Source organism: Hyperolius riggenbachi, chromosome 10 (assembly GCF_040937935.1).
Source record: "Hyperolius riggenbachi isolate aHypRig1 chromosome 10, aHypRig1.pri, whole genome shotgun sequence".
Classification (NCBI taxonomy): domain Eukaryota; kingdom Metazoa; phylum Chordata; class Amphibia; order Anura; family Hyperoliidae; genus Hyperolius; species Hyperolius riggenbachi.
Window position 1 is genome coordinate 235,318,626 of NC_090655.1, and position 27,546 is coordinate 235,346,171.

Genomic DNA, 27,546 nt, shown 5'->3' on the forward strand with positions numbered 1-27,546 from the left:
ACAGGCAGTTTTCAAAATCGCCCTAAAAAAGCTTGTGGCATGATTCCCTATGAGAGAGTTCACATCTAAGCGGTTCGTTTCCGATCTGCTCAGCAATTTGGTGCCTGTACCATTTTTGAGGCGATTTTGCCTCCATGGAAGATATAGGAAAAATGCAAACGCTCACAAAATCGCCTTGTGCAGAAATTGCACAAGCGTTTTTAAGAATAAATACATTGTATTTATTCTTTTCCGGGTCAAAGAGTTCACTTCCTGACTTATGTCAGGGAGTGAATGAAAAAAAAAACGCTCTGGAAAAGCGCTTAGAAAAGCGTTTTTATCAAAAACAGCAAGGCCTGAGATAGCTTCTGTTTGCCTGGCATCTTCCATTTTGCCGAAAATAAGAGTAGGATCAACTGGGTAATAATATATATTTTTTAAACCAAAAGAACTAGATAATATTAATATAAAAAAATGATTGCACTTAGGAATAGGCACAAACATTTTCTAGTGGGAGTTTCATCTCATTTTAAAAAGTAGGACATACAGTACATCTCCTATGCTATATCTTTCAGCACCAAACTGCAGCTTGCAGAGCTGCTGAAAGACCCCTTCCTTCCCTCTCTAGATTTCCTTTGAGTAGAAGTCTTAGCTGGTTTTACCTCTCCCCACTCACTGTAGAACAAGCCACCCACAAGACTGAAGTGAGCTGATCTAAACTAGTATTGTAAACATACAAACATGTAGTCATGCACACACCACTACTACAGCCAACTGGCACTGTTACCTGATGAATGCGTCTAGCCCACTAAATTTGAATGTAAGCTGCAATTATTTCCAATTCATTGACCTTCTGTAATCTCTAATGATCACTGGTTGTCCTTTCTCTGGAGGTAAACGAAGATTTAATTGTTTTACTTTCCAGGTCACCTTTTCCAGTATACATCAATACAGGTTTTGTCAACAGGCACACAGGCCCATAGCCAGCATTTGGGGAGGGGTGTCTGTCAGACGGAACTCAGGCTACAGATCTCACACAAGGTGTGTTCAGCAGATATGCAAGCAGACTTTGTAAACTGTCCATACACTTCACTGACACTAAGCACACTTTGTAGCGTCCAAACCGACACTGAAGCCAAGAATATAAACCCCGAGTGTGAGAATAATAAGGGCGAGCAGAACAGTTTCACAGAATGCCTGTTGCCATTGCGCTGCATGCTGCTTACCGTCTTCCTGACACTTCCTCCTTTACAGTCGAACGTCCAGTTGTGAAGGTGGAAGTGTCAGAAAGATGGAGAGTGGCATGCGACTTGGCAACCTAGATGAGTTTGCCTCAACTACGTCCCGCGCCCCGTACACATAGGGACATTGCATTTTGCAAAACTATCCTCACTCATTCATAAAGAGGATTTCCAGATGTGTGTTGTTGTTTTTTTTTAAATGTAATGTTAATAAAATAGCAATAAAAACATCATAACATATTGTATAAATTAGCATATTTAATATATAATATAGAGAAGTCATTGCACAATTATTATTTAATAATATTTAGTCTATAGAAATGTATTTGTGTTTAACACAAAATGCTTCTTTTGTCTTAATAACAGACAGGTAGGTTAGATAGGAACGGAATTCCAGGCGCACGATCTGTCATATCTCTGAGGGCTAAGGAGCCCTTTGTCCCCTCCCCTGAGAATATCAGGTACTGCAGCTGAAGTAGTAAGACTTTCTTTATACTAATTGTACAACTCAGGGCCAGGCCAAGGCAGACGCTGGGGAGGCTCTGAGCGTAGCCTGTGCCCCACTGAGTGCCCCCCTCGCCTGGCCATTGCAGTTGTGAGAGGAGCTTTAGAAGTGCTTTCCACCTCTCTACTGCGCCAGGATGTTCAGCCACGTCTTCACAGCATCTTCTCTCCATGTCTCATTGAATACATCACCAGAGGGAGACATAGAGAACAGAAGCTGCAAGGCTATGCTCTGCTTGCATTTCTGCATGGGGGGACCGGAGGCTGCCTAATGCTGGAAGAACATTTAGCATCAATCCTGGGGAGGAGGCTGCCTAATACTGGGGGCACATCTGGTTATCTGTACTGGGTAGGGGTGGGGGCTGCCTAATACTGGGGGCACACCTGGTTATCTGTACTGGGAAGTGGGCTGCCTAATACTGGGGGCACATCTAGTTATCTGTACTGGGGAGGGGGCTGCCTAATACTGGGGGCACATCTAGTTATCTGTACTGGGGAGGGGGGCTGCTTAATACTGTGGGCACATCTGGTTATCTGTGCTGGGGGACTGCCTATTACTGGGGGCACATCTGGCTATCTGTACTTGGGAGTGGGTTGCCTAATACTGGGGGCACATCTGGTTATCTGTACTTGGGAGTGGGCTGTCTAATACTGGGGAAACATCGCCCTATCTATCATGTGGAGGTGGCTGCCAAATACTGGGAGCACATCTGGTTATCTCTCCTGGGAAGGGGGGTGTCTAATACTGTTGGAAATCTGGATAGCTTTCCTGGGGAGGGGCTTACTAATACCGAGGGAACATCTGTCTATCTATCCTGGTGAAGGGTGCTGCCTGCCTACACTGGGGTGGGCATGATTGAGGAGGGGGGCAACCTACCTAATACAGGGGCCACATCTGCTACCTGCACTGGGGTGAGTATAATTGGGGAGGGGGGAGTGCACTTTGGAATCTCTGCCTCTAGTGCTGGAGAATCTTTTCCCAGCCCTCATACAACTGATCTAAGGTCCAAGCACTTCCAATTTTTAACAAGCCGTCAAATTGTCCTCAGTAGCATCAGCTGTCATGCATTTTCTCATGTACAATTAGATTTTCTTTACTTGTAAAACTTTCCCCACACTCTGAGCAGGAAAAGGGATCATTGCTGGTGTGACTCTTCTGGTGCCTGATAAGGTTTCCTTTTTCATAGAAACCTTTCCCACATTCTGAACACCTGAAAGGACGCTCTCCTGTGTGTGTTCTTTGGTGCTTAAGTAAATCGCCCTTCTTGATACAAGATTTTCCACACTCAGCACAGGAATAGGGTCGCTCCCCAGTGTGCCTTCGCATGTGCATCAAAAGGGTTCCTTTGTTGGTAAAACATTTCCCGCACTCAGTACACAGAAAAGGGCGCTCGCCCGTGTGAGTCCTCTGGTGTCTGTGAAGACTTCCTTTCTGACTGAAACTTCTTCCACACTCAGAACAGGAGAAAGGCTGCTCACCAGTGTGGACTAGTTGGTGCCTCAGAAGGTCCTCTTTCTGATTGAAACATTTCCCACACTCTAAACACCAAACATAAGGCACGGCAGAGTGGGTTCTTCGATGTCTGAGGAGGCCACCATTTTGAGTGAAAGTTTTCCCGCAATCCGAACACGAAAAAGGACGCTTGGCCAAATGGATTCTCTGGTGTATAACAAGGGTACCTTTCCGAGAGAAGCATTTCCCACACTCGGAACAAGGAAAATAATGCACAGGAGTTTGCTTTTGCTGGTGTTCGAGTTCTTTCTGAACGGAACGTTTCCTGCACTCTAAACACAAAAATGGGTGCTCCTCAGTGGGAGTCGTTTGGTCATTAAGGAGGTCTCCTTCCTTACTTAGGCTCTTTCCACACTCTGAACACACGTTGGGGTGGATTCGCTGGTGTACAACTAGGTTTTCTTTTCTGGTGAACTTTACGCCGCACTGCGGACAGGACAACGGCTTCTCGCTCCAGTGCTCGTTCTTGTGGGCCGTGAGGCTTTCCGCATCTGAAAACCATCGGCTGCATACTGAACAGGAAACATTATTTTCACTGGTGGAAACATTCTGGTGTCTCAGAAATTGTAATTCTGTCCTTAATGATTTACCACCCTCTGAAAATGGACCTTGAACTGTGTTGGACCTTTGAAGTTCAGCAAGAGATGAGTTCAAGGCAGAAGTCTGGTCACGTATGGAAGGAGGAAGTGTCTCATCACTGATGCTATCTGATAGAGCAGAAGGTCCCTCTGGTTTTAAAGATCTGTGAAAACAATGAGGATCAATATCTGAAGGAATAGGATATAATTCATGAGAAGATTCCTCAGGTTTAGATGGATCTGGTGATCTGTTTGCAGTAGAATATCTGGGACATTTGTGACAACTGTCAGAGTTTCTCTCTGGAGAACATTGGATGAAACCACTATCTCCTAGCGTTTCATCTGGGTGTGACATAAGATGTCCCTCTGAGTGGCTCCTGACATATTCTCCATCTGTTGGAATAAAAACATCATATTACTAAGAGTCTGTTTTATGGTTTAAACTCAGGAGTCACATATGTTGATCTAGTAGTCACCACTCTTACTTAGCTTATTGGTACAATTATTAATAATAATAATAGGTATACAGTATTTCCCCCTCCTTTGTTGGTACTATAATGTTATGCTGAGGAATAGAGTTGGGCCGAACGGTTCGCCTGCGAACGGTTTCATGCGAACTTCCGTGGTTCGCGTTCGCGTCCCGCAGGCGAACCTTTGCGGAAGTTCGGTTCGCCCCATAATGCACATGGAGGGTCAACTTTGACCCTCTACATCACAGTCAGCAGGCCCAGTGTAGCCAATTAGGCTACACTAGCCCCTGGAGCCCCACCCCCCTTATATAAGGCAGGCAGCGGCGGCCATTACGGTCACTCGTGTGCCTGCATTAGTGAGAGTAGGGTGAGCTGCTGCAGACTGTCTCTCATAGGGAAAGATTAGTTAGGCTTAGCTTGTTCCTGGCTGCATACCTGTTCTGTGAACCCACCACTGCATACCTGTACTGTGAACCCACCACTGCATACCTGTTCAGTGAACCCACCACTGCATACCTGTTCTGCTAACCCACCACTGCATACCTGTACTGTGAACCCACCACTGCATACCTGTACTGTGAACCCACCACTGCATACCTGTACTGTGAACCCACCACTGCATACCTGTTCAGTGAACCCACCACTGCATACCTGTTCAGTAAACCTGCCACTGCATACCTGTTCTGTGAACCCACCACTGCATACCTGTTGTGTTCAGTGAACCTGCCACTGCATACCTGTTCTGTTCAGTGGACCCGCCACTGTATACCTGTTCAGTGAACCTGCCACTGCATACCTGTTGTGTTCAGTGAACCTGCCACTGCATACCTGTTCTGTGAACCCGCCACTGCATACCTGTTCTGTTCAGTGGACCCGCTACTGTATACCTGTTCTGTTCAGTGAACCCGCCACTGCATACCTGTTGTGTTCAGTGAACCCGCCACTGTATACCTGTTCTGTTCAGTGAACCCGCCACTGCATACCTGTTCTGTTCAGTGGACCCGCTACTATATACCTGTTCTGTTCAGTGAACCCGCCACTGTATACCTGTACTGTTCAGTGGACCCGCTACTGTATACCTGTTCTGTTCAGTGAACCCGCCACTGCATACCTGTTCTGTTCAGTGAACCTGCCACTGTATACCTGTTCTGTTCAGTGAACCCGCCACTGTATACCTGTTCTGTTCAGTGAACCCGCCACTGCATACCTGTTCTGTTCAGTGGACCCGCTACTGTATACCTGTTCTGTTCAGTGAACCTGCCACTGTATACCTGTTCTGTTCAGTGAACCCGCCACTGTATACCTGTTCTGTTCAGTGAACCCGCCACTGCATACCTGTTCTGTTCAGTGGACCCGCTACTGTATACCTGTTGTGTTCAGTGAACCCGCCACTGTATACCTGTACTGTTCAGTGAACCCGCCACTGCATACCTGTTCTGTGAACCCGCCACTGTATACCTGTACTGTTCAGTGGACCCGCTACTGTATACCTGTTCTGTTCAGTGGACCCACTACAGTATACCTGTTCTGTTCAGTGAACCCACCACTGCATACCTGTTGTGTTCAGTGAACCCGCCACTGTATACCTGTACTGTTCAGTGAACCCGCCACTGCATACCTGTTCTGTTCAGTGAACCTGCCACTGCATACCTGTTCTGTGAACCCGCCACTGTATACCTGTTCTGTTCAGTGAACCCACCGCATCAGTGCGCATACCTGTGCAGTTAAGTGAACCCACCTACCTACGTGAGTGCACGCAGTGTGATATACCACTCCGTGCATACCCGATATGGACAAAACAGGTAGAGGAAGAGGTAGTGCCAGAGCCAGAGGAAGGCCACCCGGCAGGTCTGCGCGAGGTCGTGTAAATGTAATTTCGTGTGGACCTGGCCCACAGTACAGTGCTCGGAAGAAGGCACGTCCCATCACCTCCCAAGATTGTCAGGACGTGGTTGAGTATTTAGCGACACAGAACACCTCATCTTGCTCAGCCACCAGCGCTACTACTAGCACCACTTCCGCTGCATTTGACACTTCGCAAGAATTATTTAGTGTTGAAATCACTGATGCACAGCCATTGTTGTTACAGCCAGATGAATTTTCACCAGCTCATATGTCTGAGTTACGCGGCAACACTATGGATGTAACGTGTAAGGAGGATGAAGGACCTACTGATGGTGCATGTTTGGATTTGTCTGAGGCAAGCGAAGCTGGGCAGGATGATTACGATGATGACGATGATAGGGATCCTCTGTATGTTCCCAATAGAGGAGATGAAGAGGGGGACAGTTCAGAGGGGGAGTCAGAGAGTAGTAGGAGGAGAGAAGCTGCTGAAAGAAGCTGGGGCAGCTCTTCGTCAGAAACAGCTGGTGGCAGTGTCCGGCACCATGTATCGCCACCTATGTACAGCCAGCCAACTTGCCCTTCAGCATCAGCTGCTGAGGTCCCCATAGTGCCCACATCCCAGGGTGGCTCAGCGGTGTGGAAATTTTTTAATGTGTGTGCCTCAGATCGGACCAAAGCCATCTGTTCGCTCTGCCAACAAAAATTGAGCCGTGGAAAGGCCAACACTCATGTAGGGACAAGTGCCTTACGAAGGCACCTGGAGAAAAGGCACAAACAGCAATGGGATGGCCACCTGAGCAAAAGCAGCAGCAGCACACAAAAGAAAAGTCACCCTCCTTTTCCTCTTCCTCCTTCAGGTGCATCATCTGCTTCTGCCGCTTTTTCCCTTCCACCTTCACAGGCACCCTCCTCCACTCCGCCTCTGCCCTTGAGCGCTTCCTGCTCCTCTGCCCACAGCAGCAGTCAGGTGTCCGTGAAGGAAATGTTTGAGCGGAAGAAGCCAATTTCGGCCAGTCACCCCCTTGCCCGGCGTCTGACAGCTGGCGTGGCGGAACTGTTAGCTCGCCAGCTGTTACCATACCGGCTGGTGGACTCTGAGGCCTTCCGTAAATTTGTGGCCATCGGAACACCGCAGTGGAAGATGCCAGGCCGCACTTATTTTTCGAGAAAGGCCATACCCCAACTGCACCGTGAAGTTGAGAGGCAAGTGGTGTCATCTCTTGCAAAGAGCGTTGGGTCAAGGGTACACCTGACCACGGATGCCTGGTCTGCCAAGCACGGGCAGGGCCGCTACATTACGTACACAGCCCATTGGGTCAACCTGGTGGTGAACGATGGCAAGCAGGGCGCAGCGGACCAAATTGTGACACCTCCACGGCTTGCAGGCAGGCCTCCTGCCACCTCCTCTCCTCCTGCTACATGCTCTTCGCTGTCCTCCTCCTCCTTGGCTGAGTGGCAGTTCTCCTCTCCAGCTACACAGCCCCAGCTCCGCAGGGCCTATGCTGCATGCCAGGTACGACGGTGTCACGCCATCTTAGACATGTCTAGTCTCAAAACGGAGAGTCACACTGGAGCAGCTCTCCTGGCTGCTCTTAAGAAACAGGTGGATGAGTGGCTGACCCCGCACCACCTGGAGATAGGCAACGTGATGTGCGACAACGGCAGCAATCTGCTTGCCGCTTTGCATATGGGGAAACTGACACACATACCCTGCATGGCACATGTCATGAATCTAGTTGTTCAAAGATTTGTGGCAAAGTACCCTGGCTTAGCGGATGTCCTGAAGCAGGCCAGGAAGTTCTGTGGGCATTTGAGGCGGTCTTACACAGCCATGGCACGCTTTGCGGAAATTCAGCGGAAAAACAACATGCCGATGAGACGCCTCATTTGCGATAGCCCGACTCGCTGGGATTCGACCCTGCTCATGTTCTCCCGCCTGCTAGAACAGAAGAAAGCCGTCACCCAGTACCTCTACAACTACAGTAGAATGAAACAGTCTGGGAAGATGGGGATGTTCTGGCCCGACAACTGGACACTGATGAAAAATGCATGCGGGCTCATGCGGCCGTTTGAGGAGGTGACCAACCTGGTGAGACGCAGTGAGGGCACCATCAGCGACTTAATTCCCTACGCTTACTTCTTGGAGCGTGCTGTGCGTAGAGTGGCGGATGAAGCTGCGAATGAGCGTGACCAGGAACCGTTACGGCAGGAACAGGCATGGGACCAATTTTCATCAGACCCAGCTGTTTCCTCAACACCTGCGGCAGCACAGAGGGGGGAGGAGGAGGAAGAAGAGAAGTCATGTGCAGAAGATGAGTCAGACTCAGAGGATGATGAGCAAGGTGTTTCTTTGGGGGAGGAGGAGGAGGAGGGGACGGCGGCAGGAGAACACCCGCAGCAGGCGTCGCAGGGGGCTTGTGCTGCTCAACCTTCCCGTGGTATTGTTCGCGGCTGGGGGGAGGAGGTTGACTTACGTGACGTCACTGAGGAAGAGCAAGAGGAGATGGAGGGTACTGGATCCGACTTTGTGCAGATGTCGTCTCTTATGCTGTCCTGCCTGTTGAGGGACCCCCGTATAAAAAACCTCAAGGGGAATAAGCTGTACTGGGTGGCCACACTACTAGACCCTCGGTACAGGCACAAAGTGGCGGACCTGTTACCAACTCACCTGAAGGTGGAAAGGATGCAGCACATGCAGAACCAGCTGTCAACTATGCTTTACAATGCCTTTAAGGGTGATGTGACAGCACAACGCCAGCAAGGTACCACTGCCACTAATCCTCCTCCCGTGTCCACGCAGTCAAAGACAGGACGCTCCAGCGATCTCATGGTGATGTCGGACATGCGGAGGTTCTTTAGTCCAACGCCTCGCCGTAGCCCTTCCGGATCCACCCTCCACAAACGCCTGGAACGGCAGGTAGCCGACTACCTGGCCTTAAGTGTAGATGTAGACACTGCTGTGAACAGCGATGAGGAACCCTTGAACTACTGGGTGCGCAGGCTTGACCTGTGGCCAGAGCTGTCCCAATTTGACATCCAACTTCTCTCCTGCCCTGCCGCAAGCGTCCTGTCAAAAAGGACCTTCAGCGCAGCTGGAGGCATTGTCACTGAGAAGAGAAGTCGCCTAAGTCACAAAAGTGTTAAGTACCTCACCTTTATCAAAATGAATGAGGCATGGATCCCGGAGGGCTGCTGCTCGCCCCAAGACTAAGTCAGTCCCCGCACACACAGCATCTCTGCCTGCACGCCGTGTGACTGGCTGCCTGGCCTGCCCCAAGAAGACTAAGTCGCTCCCAGTCCCTCCACACAGCATGTCTGCCTGCAGGCCGCTTGACTACCTTCTCCGCCACCACCAACAGGGTCCGGGACTCCAGGCGGATTGCTGAATTTTTTAGGCCGCTGCTAGCAGCGGCCGCTGTAATAATTTTTCTGGTGCGTGTACATGACTGCCTAATTTTTCTGGCTGCACTGCGGGCAGCTGCAACAACAAAAGAAAAGGCATGTACATGCGCCCATTCCCCTTCGTGATCATTACCTTGCCGTGGTGAAGGGGCTTGCGTATCACAATGAAGCAATGACCGGTGCCTAGATGAGTGTCTCGGGGGGCACACAAAAGACAATAAGGTCGTTGCTTCATTGTGGTCAGACCAAATTTGATCAGCTGGACAGTCACTGTTCTGTCATTCAGCTACATCAGCCAGGCGACCATATGGGCTGTAAAGCCACCAAAACCTGCACTCTCGCCATGGTGCGCACCAGTCCAGCACGGCCGTCACTACACAAACAGCTGTTTGCGCTGCGTTACACGGTGAGTTTGGTGTGTCAGTGTGAAGCAGTACCTTAATTACACTACCTGATTGTTGTATACACATGCAAGATGTTTGAAAGCACTTTGGGCCTGTCATTTAGCATTCAATGTGATTTCTGCCCTTAAAACGCTGCTTTGCGTCAAATCCAGATTTTTCCCGGGGACTTTTGGCGTGTATCCCACTCCGCCATGCCCCCCTCCAGGTGTTAGACCCCTTGAAACATCTTTTCCATCACTTTTGTGGCCAGCATAATTTTTTTTTTTCAAAGTTCGCATCCCCATTGAAGTCTATTGCGGTTCGTGAACTTTAACGCGAACCGAATGTTCCGCGAAAGTTCGCGAACCCGGTTCGCGAACCTAAAATCGGAGGTTCGGCCCAACTTTACTGAGGAATGGAGATGGACCTTTCATATGGTGTACAGTATTTCCTCCTCATTTGTTGGTACTATGATGTTATACTGAGGAATGGAGATGGACCTTTCATATAGTGTACAGTATCTCCTCCTCATTTTTTGGTACTATGATGCTATACTGAGGAATGGAGATGGACTTTTCATATGGTGTACAGTATCTCCTCCTCATTTGTTGGTACTATGATGTTATACTGAGGAATGGAGATGGGCCTTTCATATGGTGTCCAGTATCTCCTCCTCATTTGTTGGTACTATGATGTTATACTGAGGAATGGAGATGGGCCTTTCATATGGTGTCCAGTATCTCCTCCTCATTTGTTGGTACTATGTTTTTATACTGAGGGATGTGGATGTTAATATCTATTACATACCTATTCCGATACCCAGAGAAGATTCCTTTTCTTTTATCTTCTCCATCCTGTCACCCTCTTCCATAGACTGGTGATCTCCTTCCACTTGTGTCTCCTCTTCTTCTTCTTTCAACTGAAGTCGGGTATCAGTCAGTTTTGCACCCTAAGTTCACAAATTCATAATGATAAAAATAACACTTCTACAATAACAATGATTAATTGTCTATCAAGAAATAGTTAATCTCGATTTGTTAAAAATCTTTAGTTGCATATACCTGAGAAGGACGAGCATAGCTGTGTTCTTCCTGGGGACAGTCCTGGGAAGGAAAAGGACCTGTACATGTCTCTGGTGCGTTTCGCTTACTGGATCCATCTGTAGGAAACACACAAACTGACTGAATACTGTATATTGTATCTATGTGATTATCAGATGATGGGGGATCTAGGTGTACCCTCCATACTGCTCTCTCCTTTACAAAAAATGAAAGTCTCCTCTTACCGGGTGATGATGTGAGGAACGGATGTTTCTCCATCATGATGTCCTTGTAGATGTCCTTGTGTCCTTCTAGATCCTGCCATCCCTCTATCTCAATTTCCTCCTCTTCAACTTTTATCTCTTCTTTAATGATAATATTGATATCAGTTAGGCTTTTGCTCTGAAAGTATAGGGAAATAATAATAATAACTGTATCAAAGCAGTTAAATAAATAAATAAAAAATTGTATTGGTTATCCATCTTCTACCTGGCGTTGGATCTTGTGATCTTCCATCACAATGTTCTCATCCTGATCCTTCTCTCCTTCCAGAGGATCCTCCTCTTCCTGCAGGGAATTAGCCATGGTGAGATAATACAGTAAGGGTTACGATTTGTGAAAAATCATAGAATGACTAAGTTGAGCTGCAATAGTTCAGCAGAGTACCCAGACAGCTCATGGTGACCCAGAACCACTAGGAAAGTATAAGGGACTGAAAGAGACCAAAAAGCATTCTTACTAAAAAGCAATGCTGAATTTATTTTGTAAGCTGCAGGCTCACTATACACCAGTGGCTGTGGATGTGTGACTGGATTTCAGGGGCATAATGAGATGATTTGTATATTCAGGAGTGACGCATCATGGGTAACCACAGTAGCTCCACTTAAAGCTGAATATTCACAAATACCTTCTGTTTTAAGGAGGCAAATTTATATTCAACTGTCTAGCAATAAATATTTTAAGAGCTCTGCTGAAGCTAATTTCTGAAACCTGCCAACCAAGTGTTCTAAAATGACAATGTACAAATAATGTCTAAGTAGCTGTGTAAACGTTTTCCTACTTTTCATGTTAAACATCAGAGGCAAAAGCTGTAATTTATTGAGGGCAGGATTTAGCTATATTGGGACAAATCAATTGCAGAAGGGGTGTCTGATATGAAACTCTGGCTGTGCATTGAAGCAGACTACAGAAAGTAAATATCAAACATATCAAACTCTGAAAGCAAAAACAGTATGAAAAGCTGTGACAATTAGTTACATTTCCTCTGCTATCTTCAGACACTTCAGTCAGAAACACAGGACACAGAAGCTGCAGCTGTTAGCTCTGTCACACAGGGAGTTACACATAGAGTTAACTGATCAAGTGTGAGGGGAATTTCCCCTCTCCTCATGGCTCAGTCTGCCTTCAGTTTTGGCGGCAGTAAAGTTTGAAAGTATTTTGATAACAGTAAACAAAGAGGTTGCTACTAAAATGTACAGTGGCTTGCAAAAGTATTCGGCCCCCTTGAAGTTTTCCACATTTTGCCACATTACTGCCATAAACATGAATCAATTTTATTGGAATTCTACGTGAAAGACCAATACAAAGTGGTGTACATGTGAGAAGTGGAACAAAAAGTCATAAATGATTACAAACATTTTTTACAAATAAATAACTGCAAAGTGGGGTGTGCGTAATTATTCAGCCCCCTCAGTCAATACTTTGTAGAACCACCTTTTGCTGCAATTACAGCTGCCAGTCTTTTAGGGTATGTCTCTACCAGCTTTGCACATCTAGAGGCTGAAATCCTTGCCCATTCTTCTTTGCAAAACAGCTCCAGCTCAGTCAGATTAGATGGACAGCGTTTGTGAATAGCAGTTTTTAGATCTTGCCACAGATTCTCGATTGGATTTACATCTGGACTTTGACTGGGCCATTCTAACACATGGATATGTTTTCTTTTAAACCATTCCATTGTTGCCCTGGCTTTATGTTTAGGGTCGTTGTCCTGCTGGAAGGTGAACCTCTGCCCCAGTCTCAAGTGTTTTGCAGACTCCAAGAGGTTTTCTTCCAAGATTTCCCTGTATTTTGCTCCATCCATCTTCCCATCAACTCTGACAAGCTTCCCTGTCCCTGCTAAAGAGAAGCACACCCAGAACATGATGCTGTCACCACCATATTTGACAGTAGGGGTGGTGTGTTCAGAGTGGTGTGCAGTGTTAGTTTTCTGCCACACATAGCGTTTTGCATTTTGGCCAAAAAGTTCCATTTTGGTCTCATCTGACCAGAGCACCTTCTTCCACATGTTTGCTGTGTCCCCCACATGACTTGTGGCAAACTGCAAACGGGACTTCTTATTCTTTTCTGTTAACAATGGCTTTCTTCTTGCCACTCTTTCATAAAGGCCAACTTTGTGCAGTGCACGACTAATAGTTGTGCTATGGACAGATTGCCCCACCTGATCTGTAGATCTCTGCAGCTTGTCCAGAGTCACCATGGGCCTCTTGACTGCATTTCTGATCAGCGCTCTCCTTGTTCGGCCTGTGAGCTTATGTGGACGGCCTTGTCTTGGTAGGTTCACAGTTGTGCCATACTCCTTCCATTTCTGAATGATCGCTTGAATAGTGCTCTGTGAGATGTTCAAGGCTTTGGAAACCCATTTGTAGCCTAAGCCTGCTTTAAATTTCTCAATAACTTTATCCCTGACCTGTCTGGTATGTTCTCTGGACTTTATGGTGTTGTTGCTTCCAATATTCTCTTAGACAACCTCTGAGGCCGTCACAGAGCAGCTGTATTTGTACTGACATTAGATAACACACAGGTGCACTTTATTTAGTCATTAGCACTCATCAGGCAATGTCTATGGGCAACTGACTGCACTCAGACCAAAGGGGGCCGAATAATTATGGACACCCCACTTTGCAGTTATTTATTTGTAAAACATGTTTGGAATCATGCATGATTTTCGTTCCACTTCTCATGTGTACACCACTTTGTATTGGTCTTTCATGTTGAATTCCAATAAAATTGACTCACGTTTGTGGCAGTAATGTGACAAAATGTTAAAAACTTCAAGGGGGCCGAATACTTTTGCAAGCCACTGTATACACCAGTACTTAGCAGCTCTTCCCAAACAATTCCTGTGTCAATTAAAAAAATATGTGAATCGATAGTATTCCTTTAACCATTTTGTTAGACTCTAATTACCACAGAGAGACCAGATGATGGAATGTGTGGTCCATTGATTCAAACTTCATACATCTCAGATTTTGACCAGAGATACTCCCAAACCCACTCACTCTGCTCCTTCAGCACTCTGTGGCTGTCCACCATCCACCCATCACTTGCTCACTGGTGATGTACCAGGACGTCTCCAGAGCAGCCCCTACTCTATGGAACTTCCTCCCCCATCAGGCTCACCTCCACCTTCAACTCATTCAAGCAGGCGTTAAAGAGAACCCGAGGTGGTTTCTAAGAATTATATCCGCACACCTAGGTTGGGTCTGCTTATATTGCCCAGCTTCTGTTGCTATCTCAATCCCCCCTAAGTTCCCCCTGCGCTCTGCTATGCCCTCATAAATCGCAGCCGCGCTGTCGACACGCAGCGGGCTGTGTTTACCTATGTAGTGTCACTCTCGCCGCTCCCCCCTCCCCCCGCCTCCTGCATAGCTCCGGTCCCCGCCCGCGTCCATTCCCTCCAATCAGCGGGGAGGGAAGGGACGCGGGCGGGGTCCGGAGCTATGCAGGAGGCGGGGGAGTGGTGAGAGTGACACCACATAGGTAAACACAGCCCGCTGCGACTCGGTGCACGTCGACAGCACGGCTGTGATTTATTCATAGCAGAGCACAGGGGGAACTTAGGGGGGATTGAGATAGCAACAGAGGCTGGGCAATATAAGCAGACCCAGCCTCTGTGTGCGGATATCATTCTTAGAAACCACCTCGGGTTCTCTTTAAAGTGAATCTGAAGCAACATGTGACATGATGACAGTAATACATTCACATATGATACCAGCCCTACTAAGAATTTACATGAAGTCCCTTTCTGGTTTCCAGTATAGAAGAGTTAAAAAAAAGTTTTGTTATCTATGCAAAAGAGCTTCTCTGTGCTACTAAACCAACTTAATCAAAGTCAGTCCCATTTTTCTGAAGAGCCTTAACCACCAATAAACAGAGACAGCTTGATATAAGGTTTTACTGCATGAAAAGTTCAAATGGTCAATACTTCTGCTTTGTTTTGCAGCTTAAAAGGCAGAATGTGGATTCTAGATCTTAAACTGTGACAGTCTGGTGCAATGTTATAAATAAAGCTATATAGCTGAAAACATAAATATGAGACTTTTTTCTTTGCTTCTAATGTTGTATTTATTATCCATACTTCACATATAATTCATTATCTCATAAGTTTACTTTTTGCTTTAGATTTGCTTTAAAAACCCATCTGTTCACCATTACTACCCCACCTTATAGCGTCACCCCTTCCCTTGAACGAACACCCTCCCCCCATGTGACCCCCTCCCCCAACCTTTAGATTGTAGCCTATTTGGCAGGGCGCTCCTCCCCGTGTGCTCTTCTTTGTTACCATATGGAATCAGTGAATCGACTGCAATACTTTTCTCAATATTGTTACATCACTATTTTGTATACCATTGTTGAACACTATAATATGCATGTGTAACATGTGCTGTAATTTATCCCCTATCTATTGTACAGCGCTGCGTAATATGTTAGTGCTTTACAAATAAAGTTTAATAATATTAACCTCCCTGGCGGTCTATTAAAAACCGCCAGGGGGCAGCAGAGTAGTTTTTTTTAATTTATTATTTTCGAAATCATGTAGCGAGCCCTTCGGCGATCTCCGATCAGGAAATCCCGTTCAAAGAACGGGATTTCCTGGAGGGCTTCCCCCGTCGCCATGGCGACGGGCGGCATGACGTCACCGACGTCGTGACTTCATTGGCAGTCCCGATGTACCCCTCAGCGCTGCCTGGCACTGATTAGCCAGGCAGCGCACGGAGTCTGGGGGGCCCGGCGCGGCGAGTGGCGGCGGCTAATCGGTGAGTAGCGGCGGCGATCAGAGTGCACACGCAGCTAGCAAAGTGCTAGCTGCGTGTTGCAATAAAAAAAGTGTGCAAATCGGCCCAGCAGGGCCTGAGAAATCCTCCTGCGCGGCTCGGGCTTACCACCAGGGAGGTTAATAAGGGTGAGGACCTATACATGGTAGTCACCCTCTCTACATTAACTCAGAATCTCACTAAAAGCTCCATTCAAATATCTAAGCTGTTGGTTAATGACAAGTGAAGGCTCCATTCCATAACCTATAACCTTATTATCAGGGGCATAGCAATAGGGGTTGCAACCGCATCGGGGCCTTTGGGCCAGAGGGGCCCCAAAGGGCCCTCCCTCAACTGCGGTATTAGCTCTCTATTGGTCCTGTGCTCAAAATAATCACTTCTATAGATACTTTGAATAGTGGTAATCATTAACTAGCTGTTCCCCATCCCCTTCTTGCACCTCCGACACTGCAGTTGCCATTGGCAGGTTTTGGTGTGCCATATCAATTATTTATAGAATACTTGGAGGGGGGGCCCATTGTAAAACTTGCATCGGGGCCCACAGTTCCTTAGCTACGCCACTGCTCATTATCTACACATACTGTAGCTTCTACCTCCTTCATTATCCCTCCACAGAGACATCCCAGATCACAACACATCCTGACTAACAGATACTCCCCTCCCATTACTGGATAATGTCCCATAATTCCAAGCACTGCTCACCTTTCCCATCAGCAGCTCAATGACACACCCCGAACCACCAAACAAATCCCTTCTGTTATGGATAATATCCCAGAATTCTTAGCACTGCTCACCTCTCCAGCCAGCAGCTCAGTGACAAACCCCCACCACTAGACACTACCCAGCCATTACTAGATGATGTCCCATAATCCCCAGCACTGCTCACCTCTCCCATCAGCAGCTCAATGACACACCCCGACCACCAAACACTCCCCTCCTGTTACTAGATAATATCCCAGAATTCCTAGCACTGCTCACCTCTCCAGCCAGCAGCTCAGTGACAAACCCCCACCACTAGACACTACCCAGCCATTACTAGATAATGTCCCATAATCCCCAGCACTGCTCACTTCTCCCACCAGAAGCTCAGTGACACACCCCAACCACCAGACACTCTCCTCCTGTTACTGGATAATATCCCAGAATTCCCAGCACTGCTCACCTCTCCCTCCAGAAGCTCAGTGACACACCCCGACCACCAGACACTCCCCTCCTGTTACTGGATAATATCCTAGAATTCCCAGCACTGCTCACCTCTCCCATCAGCAGCTTAATGACACACCCCGACCACCAAAAAGTCCCCTCCTGTTACTGGATAATATCCCAGAATTCCCAGCACTGCTCACCTCTCCCACCAGAAGCTCAGTGAGACACCCCGACCACCAGACACTTCCCTCCTGCTACTGGATAATGTCCCATAATTCCCACCGCTGCTCACCTCTCCCATCAGCAGCTCAATGATTTTGTTGGTGACCTCAAGAATCTTCTGCTTGGCTTTGCTCTTTGACACAATGGAGTGAGGGTGAGGTGCGGTGATGGTCACATGATCACCAGACTTCAGTGGAGAAAAACTCTGGATGGAAAGACCAACAAATAATGTTACATGACTCGCTGGAAACCCCCCACCATACTGATATCACATGACTTTAACAGAATTCTCTGAATTCTCCTGAACCCTCTTGGTCAGGTATGTGATTTATTGACAGAGTAAACAGTGATATCATGTGACCTCCCAGAATCCTCCTCACCTCTCGAGTCATCAGGCAGATGATCTCCAGGGTGAGGTTGAATATCCTCTCAGTCATGTGACGCCAGTCCTCCTCCATCCTTAATGACGTGGTCATGTGATACTTCCAGGATGCTCTGCTCTGAAAAGGGATAATGAAGTGAGGATTATTTGGATGGTACAACTCTGGATTATATATTCCTAAAGGCCGCCAAGGAAACAGAAAAAGCAGCTGCAGAAACAGCAGATAAAACAACAAATTGCATTCAGCTTTGTGAAAAAGATGGAGAAAATGTGCAAAGTGGTGTAATAATGATAGTGTGCGAGTGTGGTGAGGACATTAGATTGTAAGCTCCTCTGGTGCAGAGACTGATGGGGATGGATCAGTGATCTCTGTACAGCGCTGTGGAATATGTCAGAGCGATATACATGTATAATCATAGTGTGTGACTGCGGTGAGGACAGTAGAGTGTAAGCTCCTGTGGTGCAGAAACTGATGGGAATGGATCAGTGATCTCTGAACAGTGCTGTGGAGTGTAAGCTCCTGTTGTGCAAAGGCTGATGAAAATAGATCAGTGATCTCTGTATATAGCGCTGTGGAATATACCAGAGGTAAATGTATTATAATAATATCAAATGTTTGCAGAAAAAAAATATAATATCACCTGCCAGTCCCAGCAATGTTTCCTCTCTTCCTCCTATTTTGACATCTGTTGTTTCCATTTCCTGAATGTTTTTTCTCATTGTATGAAAGTGTGATTGCCATCTTGTGGACAGTAGAAGAATTGACATGTATTCACTGAAAATGCAAAAGCTTTCTACAGGGCTGTCACTGAGAAACTCCTCAGCATAAGTATTGTTTCCTCCTAATTAATCTCTTCTTTTTTTTTCTTTTTTTTACCAAAAATACTTTTATTCTATAGGTTGATAACAAAACAATACCTATTATTCTATAATTTCTTCTGTTTTTGCAGCCTAGATTATTGTTGCATGAGTTGGTTGTAACAAGATAATTTTTAGGTAGATTTACCCCCATTCCTTCATTTCAATCAATTGATTGGGGCTGCCTGCAGGGGGTCAAGGGGGGGGGGGGGGGCATTAAAATTGTCATTGCCTCTGACCGTGTAGTGGTTAAAGGAGAACTGTAGTGAGAGGTATATGGAGGCTGCCATATTTGTTTCTATTTAAGCAATACCAGTTACCTGGCTATCCTGCTAATCCTCTGCCTCTAATACTTTCAGCCATAGGCCCTGAACAAGCATGCAGCAGATCAGGTGTTTCTGACAATTTTGACAGATATGACAAGATTAGCTGCATGCTTGTTTCTGGTGTGGTTCAGACACTTATTCAGCCAAATAGACCAGCAGGGCTGCCAGGCAACTGGTATTGCTTAAAAGGAAATAAATATGGCTGCCGCCATATACCTCTCACTACAGTTCTCCTTTAAAGGAGTTATCAGGCTTTTCTGTCCCCCCCTCCGACCTACTTACCCATGGCTTCCTCCAGCTCGTCGACATGTCCCACTATGCAGCTCCGTTCGCAGCCCACAGCCCAGAATCCCCGACGGTACTGAAGCCGACCTCAGTACCGTCCTCCAGCCCCATAAGCATGGATGTGTCCCTCGCCGTTCTCCTGCGATCTCCCGTTCAGCCGCAATCTTCCCCGATAAGCAGCATAGTGACGCCAGCAGCTGACCTTCTGTGCATGCGTGGACCTTCTGCAGTGCAGACAAGTGCAGAAGGCCCCAGCTAAAGTCACTCAGCCAGACTGAATGTGACTGAGCCATGTAGCGGGAGTTGACGGCGGCTGAACGGGAGATCACAGGAGGACGCGAGGGACACATCCATGCTTATAGGGCTGGCGCAAGCCCCGGGTAAGTAAAAAAAAAGGCAGGAAGACTCATCTCTGAGTCTCTTTAAGCAACTCTTTCAGTCTATAACAAGATCTCTGCTGCAATACTCTACTACAGAGATAAGACATTATACACACAGGCACACACAGTGTTACTCTCCCTCCCCTTAGCTCAGAGCTGTCAGACACACAAGAGCAGCTTGCTAGCAAGGGAAGATTTAAGTGTTACAGCTAAACACATCTTTAGTTACATTTTCTTCAGTAATAGCACCACCATTTGGACAATATGCCCTATGCAAAAGCCTATGAGTTCTGTTTGTGTTGTTCACAGTTGGTTCTGATCATTGGATGGGGGTAGGACAGGAGCGTTGGGGGGATCGATGGTCCATAGCTTTGCGCTGCATTGAGCAGTACAGTGCTAGCAGTTTGATTGAAGCTTGATAGAGATCTGCTGAAACCTGTCAAAATTAAGCTTTCCCTCATAGGAGTCAATTACTATCCAATCAAATTAAAATAAAATAACTATCAATCGGCTAGGCGTATCAGGCCATAATTGACCTGTGTATGACTAGTGGGGATGAGTGAGCAAAATTGATAAATTTGGTCTTGCAGTGAATCAGCCCCAATCTTGCTTTGCGAGATTCTCACAACCCTAAAGGTGGCCATGCACCATATAATGAAATGATCAAATTTTATGGCAAGTCGATAAAAATGATAGGTTTTACAGAGAAATTGAAAGCATTTTTCATTTGTTCGAGAAAGTTCGATTGAATTTTCCATTTTTATTTGATAAAAGAAGAGTGTTGGATTTTTCTGTTAATTTATATGAAAACTAGTAGACCTAAGCCCATTTAAAAACGGGCTCTAGGTCTATTTCACACCACCGCCGCATCTCACTGCGCATGTGCACGCATCCGCCCGCCACGCGCACGTACCCGCCCACCCGGCTCCCTGGCCCTGTCTTCCTGTCCCAACGGCTGTCTGTGCTGCACATGCACAGTTGCGCAAATGCATGGACACAGGAAAATGCAGCGACACTTAGGTATTCTTATATAGGATTGAATGGTGTTGGGTAGATAGAAAATTTATTTATGTACAGAACCAAACAATTTTTTTCTGAGTTTTCAAAAAAAAAATTTCTTCATAATTTGGGAAAAATTTAACATACGTGTGTGGTACATTGGTCCGATTTTTGAAACGTTCAAATCAGTCAGAGAAATTGATTGAAGGGGCAATCACATTTTTTTGTTTATGTGTAAACCATCGTGAAGTTGTTGATCTGGCTCACTGTACTCAATTTTGTTGCCAGCGATTTAGAGAGAAGAACTTGCTTTTCAATTGATGGGAGCACACTTTTTATTTAATGGCCAGGGAGGGTTGGCGATGGTAGCTTCACTTCTTATGAGAGGGGAGTTTTCCAGCCAGTATGTAATATGGTGGTGGGGCAACTGTGGCAGCAAATGCTGTAAAAGCAATGGAGGGTTTAGGGTAGCCACACTTTTTATAGTGTGTGTGTGTGTGTGTGCGCGTGCGTGAGTGTGTGTGCGTGTTTATAGTATGGGTACAAATGATTGTGGAGTGGGAAAGGGTAGAATGTAGGAAGAGGAGCCCAACAAAATGTCACTTTGTGGGAACTTAGTTATTATGCCCCTGTTCCACAGAGTACCTGCTCTGCAAATTGTGCACCATGCAATGCATCACATGTTGAAATGCATGTTGTAAAGATGTCACAAATGAGGTGTTTCGGGAATGGTGGTATTGATGCTGTATTTCCAGCAAATGAGTGGTGGCTGTATAAGCCGGTCAAATATGAGTGCACAATTACCTTATCCGCCAGCCACTGTAGGCCTGGATAGCTGGTTAGGAAGTGCTGAACTAACAGGTTCACCATGTGGGCCAGGCAAGATACATTTGTGAATTTTCCCAGGCACAGGGATATTTATTTTATTTATTGTATTTATAAAGCTCCAACATATTACACAGCACTGAGATGCTGGTATGTTCACCTCTATGTCATGGTTGTGTCCAGTCAGTGTAAGCTTGCATAGGGTCAGCTATGTCATCCTGAGTCTGCAGAGTTGCCAGAAGCCTCATTATTCTGTGACAAGCTTGGACATAGCACAGCAATGGTGCTGAGTTAAATGATCTGTGGGAATTAAGAGGTTCTGATGGTGATGCTGACAATGTACAGGAGTTGCTCCTGGAAAAGGAGGAAGGCAAGGAAAAAAAGGCAGCTGTAGTAACAGGGACATGGTCACATGGTCTTGCTGGACAGAGGTGTTTTTTGTTTTTGTTTTGAAAAATGGTGGTACTGAGGGAAAGCACAGGAACAAAGTAACAGAAAGGGTCTGAGTGCACTAATTGGTTGGACATTAGTTTCATGCAACTAGCAAATGAGCCACTGGGGTTAGGGGTGGTTAATGGGAGAACTTCTTCTTTTGCTCCAGTCTCTTGGCATGGATGGATGGATGAAGAACAGAAACATAAAATAGAGGAAGATTGATGGTTTCACTTGCAGTTTCTCAAGCCTGGCTCTGCCCCTCATCAGAAAGGAAAGGTACTAATAAACCCTTTAGGCCATAGCTTCCCAACCCTGTCCTTAAGGCCCACTAACAGTACATGTTTTGCAGAAAACCACAAACACGCACAGGTGAGCTACTTAGTGTCTCAGCAGAGCTGATTAACTACCTCTGTGGATTTATACAAAACATGCACTGTTGGTGGGCCTTGAGGACAGGGTTGGGGAACACTGCTCTAGGCTAATCTGACTCCTCAGTAGAGGCAACAGAAGCTACTTCTGTAGCTTGAGCAGGAAGGAAGATGCAGCAGCAGAGGGTGAAGGGACAGCCAGCTACTCTGTCCTCTGGACCTAGTGCAGTGATCTGCAAACTTGGCTCTCCAGCTGTTAAGGAACTACAAGTCCCACAATGCATTTGCCTTTATGAATCATGACTGTGGCTGTCAGACTCCTGCAATGCATTGTGGGATTTGTAGTTCCTTAACAGCTGGAGAGCCAAGTTTGCAGATCACTGTGGACCATCCACTGAACTACATCCTGTTCGAGACCATTGGACAAAAATCTTTGTGTGTATGACTACCTTTAGTGTTGGACTATCTTATTCATGCATTTGATGCCCAGAGTATCAATAACAGTCCAAACAGCAGTGTGACGTAACTCTATTGCAAGGAATGAATGTAGCGATGGAGTATCCCAAGTTTGATGTGATCAGGTGATGAGGAAGTAACACTCGTGCAGATTTAAAGAACTGTAGTGAGCGGTATATGAAGGCTGCCATATTTATTTCCTTTTTAAGCAATACCAATTGCCTGGCAGCCCTGCTGGTCTATTTGCCTGGAGTAGTGTCTGAATCACACCAGAAACAAGCATGCAGCTAATCTTGTCATATCTGTCAAAATTGTCAGAAAAACCTGATCTGCTGCATGCTTGTTCAGGGTCTATGGCTGAAGGTATTAGAGGCAGAGGATCAGCAGGATAGCCAGGTAACTGGTATTGCTTAAATGGAAATAAATATGGCAGCCTCCATACACCTCTCTCTACAATTCTCCTTTAAAGGGACACTTAAATCAAACAAAAAAAAAGAGTTTTACTCACCTAGGGCTTCCAATACCCCCGTGCAGCTGTCCGGTGCCATCGCCGTCTCCCTCCGATCCTCCTGGCCCTGCCGGCAGCCACTTCCTGTTTCGGTGACAGGAGCTGACAGGCTGGGGACGCGAGTGATTCTTCGCGTTCCTGGCCACAATAGCGCCATCTATGCTGCTATAGCATATATCATATACCATATAGCAGCATAGAGGGTGCTTATGTGTCTGGGAACGCGAAGAATCACTCGCGTCCCCAGCCTGTCAGCTCCTGTTACCGAAACAGGAAGTGGCTGCCGGCGGGGCCAGGAGGATCGGAGGGAGACGGCGATGGCACCGGACAGCTGCAGGGGGCTATTGGAAGCCCTAGGTGAGTAAAACTCGTTTTTTTTGTTTGACTTAAGTGTCCCTTTAAGGACTCTTCTGGAATAGATACTGTAAAGACAAAAAAAGGAAAACCGCTCACACTGCGTACTGGGGGTGGATCTCGGCTGACAGGACAGGTCTCAGCCCGGGGACCCGGCTCTAGGCTTCAGGTTGGCTCCTGGCTGGTCTTACTGCTGTTGCAGTTAAGGCTGGTAGTAGGCAGCTAGTTGGTGCTGGATATTGATTGCATGTAGTGCAAGTTAAAAATAATCAAGGAGGTTGTAACAATGGCTACTATGTTTATTGACATTAAGTGACAATGCTTTTTGCATGGGTACACCCACGCTTCATCAGGTCATGAGTATACAATGCTTCAGAGAAATGTAAAGTTTCCTAGTTTGGATGTGGGTTCCAATTGAAAACTGGAAGTGACGTGTTTAGGAAGTGTTTAGAGGTAGGAGGGACCTTCACAGGTAGGGATGGTCAGTAGGATGGTAATCATTTCAGCTTGCAAACTGAGCCAATCAAACACACTTCCTGCAGATATGGGCAAGCCCAATTCAAAACTACATATAATCTGAATCAAAGTACAATGAAACTCCATGTTAACTGAATATGTCTGCTGGTTTCCATCTTTACTGTTTCTCTTTGATGCTAAGTGACATCACGCCTGCCCTTTTCTTTTTCAACCCAACTCAGTGTTAATTGTCCCTCCCTACTGCCCCAGCTTACTGTCCTTCCTACAGAATACATCACATAGACAACAGGCTTACATCATTGTATACACTCCGGAATTATTAGAATCTCTGTTCATAAGCCTACCATTGGTAGCTGAATGAGACATGTGATGTAGGTGACCTTCAGCAAACAGGAAATGGAAGAGGATTTACCCTTTAAAGAGACACTGAAGCGAAAAAAAAAAATATGATATAATGAATTGGTTGTGTACTATGAATAATTGCTAGAAGATTAGCAGCAAAGAAAATATTCTCATATTTTTATTTTCAGGCATATAGTGTGTTTTCTAACATTGCATCATTCTCTAATATGTGCAGATTACACAACACTCTGCATTCAAAATTATTCTTTCAGAGCAGTCTGTGAACTAATGACCTCTCCTCAAGCAGATAAAAAGAACACTGTTCACTTACAGTTGAGATAATAAAAGTCAGAAGACAGCCCTCTCCACGACTTTGAAAGTCATAGAGATTAATGGCTTTTTTGCATAGAGATAACAACTGGAGTGTCTTAACTCTTCCTGTACTGGAAACAATTACACTGATGTATCTGATCTTAATGTTTTATTTCTTAGCTGTGCTACACATACAAATCATAATATCATAATTTTTTTTCCGCTTCAGTGTCTCTTTAAAGTAAAGCAATACTCACCTAAGGAGAGGTAAGGCTCTGGGTCCTATAGAGCTTTCCCGTTCTCCTCACGGTTCCTGCGTTCCAGCGCTGGATCCCCTGTTAGCATTCTCCCACTGATCATTTGGAGACTGCTCACTTCCGCCGATGTGGAGACTGATGCGCACACGCACTCGCTTATGCGCAGTATGGAAAGAGCAGTCTTCAATCGATCGGTCAGAGAATGCTAACGGGGGATCTAGCATTGTAACGCGGGAACCATGTGAGGAACGGGAAGGCTTTATAGGACCCAGAGCCTTCCCTCTCCTTTTTTTTTGCTTCAGACTTACTTTAAAGAGAACCAGAGGTGGGTTTCCTCTATCAATGTAGGACACAGAGGCGCATTCTGCATACTATGACCAGCCTCTGTGTCCTTATAGTGTCCCCCCAGCTGCCCCGTTCTCTGCTATCCCATCTCAGAAAAAACGCCACGCTAGCGACACACAGATTGTTGCTAGCTGGCTGCTTATAATGATGCTGCCCACTCACCATCGCTCCCCACCTCCTGCTTGGAGGAAGCTTATGGAGGCAGGGAGGGAAGGGACACAGGCTGGGAGCTGCGATATACAGGAGGCGGGGGAGCGACGGTGAGTGGCAGCATCAGTGTAAAGAGCCAGCTAGCGACAATCTGTGTGTCGCTAGCGTGGCGGTTTTTTTAAGGGGGGACAGCAGAGCACGGGGGGCAGCTGGGGGGACACTATAAGGACACAGAGGCTGGTCATAGTATGCAGAATGTGCCTCTGTGTCCTATATTGATTGCAGAAACCCTCCTCGGGTTCTCTTTAAGTATATGGGGTCCTGAGTAGAATAGCAGCTTTGGCTCCCCTACAGTCCTTCTAGGGTTTTCCAAGGTAAGTTATGAGCAAGTGCTTAACAGAGACATTAGCCAGCCCCCCCCTTTGACACACAACAATCCACTAGCCTCCACCTGGGTTGCCTTATAGGTGATTTAGCTTTGCATGAAACTACAAGCAATACTTCATTGCAAACACTGAGTGTATTGAATACTAAGCACGTCCCCCTTGTGGCAGCCAGTGACATCCATGATATGAGACCGTATTTCCTGTCTAAACTACAGATGGATATGTACAAATAACAGCAAAAAATGTAGTGTACAAAAGTATATCTGCAGTGACATGAACAAGACCATAAAGGTTTCAGTATGGCTAGACTGAAATCCAACCACTTATCATTACATGGAGCTAGAAGTGTCAGACATCTCCTATGCTACCCTCTCTGACACTAATGTACAGCTTCGATAGCTGCAGGAAGAGAGAGTCAGACAACTTCTCTCCCTTCTTGGAATTCAGAGGGAGGAGTCTGAAGTGGCTGTAACTCCCCTTACCTGCCCTGTAATACCCTATATGTAGGTTCAGGAGGCAACCAATGACACTTCCAGTGCGCTGATCTGAAGGTCTTGTAAACAGGCACACAGGCCACATGACCAGCATTCTGAGGTCCACAAAGCTACTTGGGCATTATTGATCTCTGCAAATAAAACCTGTGTTGGTATCGGAAACTGTGCACTTTGAAACCAAATTCCAGCCATTATTTTTATCTAGTGAACTCTTCTCTCCTTCAATAATCTGGTGATGCCCTCCCCTTCCCCCTGATGTGCCCCACATATTCATTTCAAGGGTCATCACTCTGCTTCCTGGTTCGACTGTCCATGGAGCTGAAGCAACTCTAAGCTGCTTTAATCAGAATCAGAAGGTGGTAAGGTGATAAGGTGGTTATATACAAATTTCCTTTTTTTAGTTTTACTTTCTCAACCAATAAAATCTGATTGATTTTTTCCACTTGATCAACTAATCCAAAAAATTGAACAATATACTGTAACAGCCTCCCCTCCCATTCAATCAGTAGCAAAGGGAGGTCCAAGTATGCCACACCCTCTTCCGCACAAGACAGATGGAGGGTGGACTGCTCCTCTGATACTGTGGCCTTCCTCCAGAAGAAAAGGGATCCCCAGCAAATTCCATTGTTCCATCACTTAAGTGAGTAAAACTTGGTGGGGGTATCATTGGAAAATGTAAACATAACAGTGTTGGTAGGGGGATGGGAGGGAAGGAGGAGGGTCTAAGAAAAATAAGTGTCAGGCCTTGTTCACATTGCGTTTGGCTGTCCGTCCACGGTGGGCTTTTTTTCCCGTTTTTTTAAAGCGTTTTCCGGCGATTTTCTGCGCGTTTGCTCGTTTTCATGGGCGTTTTGTAAGCGCTTTTGCAGAGCGCTTCCGACTTTTTATCTGGAAAAAAAATCTGAAAACAATAAATACAATTCATTAAAAAAAAACAAAAAAACGCTCAAGCAATCATCGCTTGCCAAAGCGATTTTGTGAGCGTTTTGTGGTTTTCCTATACCTTCCATTGAGGCAAATTGCCTCTAAAATGGCTCAAGCACCACTTTTCAAAGCGGATCGCAAACAACCCTCTCTGATATGAACTCTCTCATAGAGAATCATTGCACAAGCGCTTTCAGGGCGATTTAGAAAATCGCCCGCGCTTAAAATTTTACAAAAAACGATATAATGTGAACAAGGCCTAAATAGGCTATGATAAAACGGACAATGCAGGAAGCAAACATGTTG

The 27,546-nt window shown here is 46.2% G+C and overlaps 1 protein-coding gene across 2 annotated transcripts; it reads right to left on the minus strand.

The window, feature by feature from the left end:
- Window positions 1-1,482: 1,482 nt before the first annotated feature.
- Window positions 1,483-18,449, minus strand: LOC137536441 (oocyte zinc finger protein XlCOF22-like). 2 transcript variants are annotated; one of them, XM_068258642.1, is made up of 8 exons: window positions 18,401-18,449; window positions 17,758-17,877; window positions 17,448-17,582; window positions 11,445-11,522; window positions 11,201-11,357; window positions 10,977-11,074; window positions 10,723-10,864; window positions 1,483-4,208 (listed from the first exon to the last, which is right to left on the minus strand). In XM_068258642.1, the coding sequence occupies exons 2-8, from the start codon at window positions 17,851-17,853 to the stop codon at window positions 2,779-2,781; spliced, it is 2,136 nt and encodes a 711-aa protein (XP_068114743.1). In that variant the 5' UTR covers window positions 17,854-17,877; window positions 18,401-18,449; the 3' UTR covers window positions 1,483-2,778. The 2 variants fall into 2 exon arrangements, with proteins under 2 accessions (XP_068114743.1, XP_068114744.1); XM_068258643.1 differs by lacking the exons at window positions 17,448-17,582; window positions 17,758-17,877; window positions 18,401-18,449 and adding an exon at window positions 16,896-16,911.
- Between the last annotated feature and the right edge of the window lie 9,097 nt (window positions 18,450-27,546).

Coding starts and splice junctions, on each gene's coding strand:
- LOC137536441 (XM_068258642.1), bottom strand. CDS start 17,853: ATGACCACGTCATTAAGGATGGAGGAGGACTGGCGTCACATGACTGAG. Junction 17,583..17,757: donor TCTGCCTGATGACTCGAGAG/GTGAGGAGGATT, acceptor CTTTCCATCCAG/AGTTTTTCTCCACTGAAGTC. Junction 10,865..10,976: donor GCTATGCTCGTCCTTCTCAG/GTATATGCAACT, acceptor TTGTGAACTTAG/GGTGCAAAACTGACTGATAC.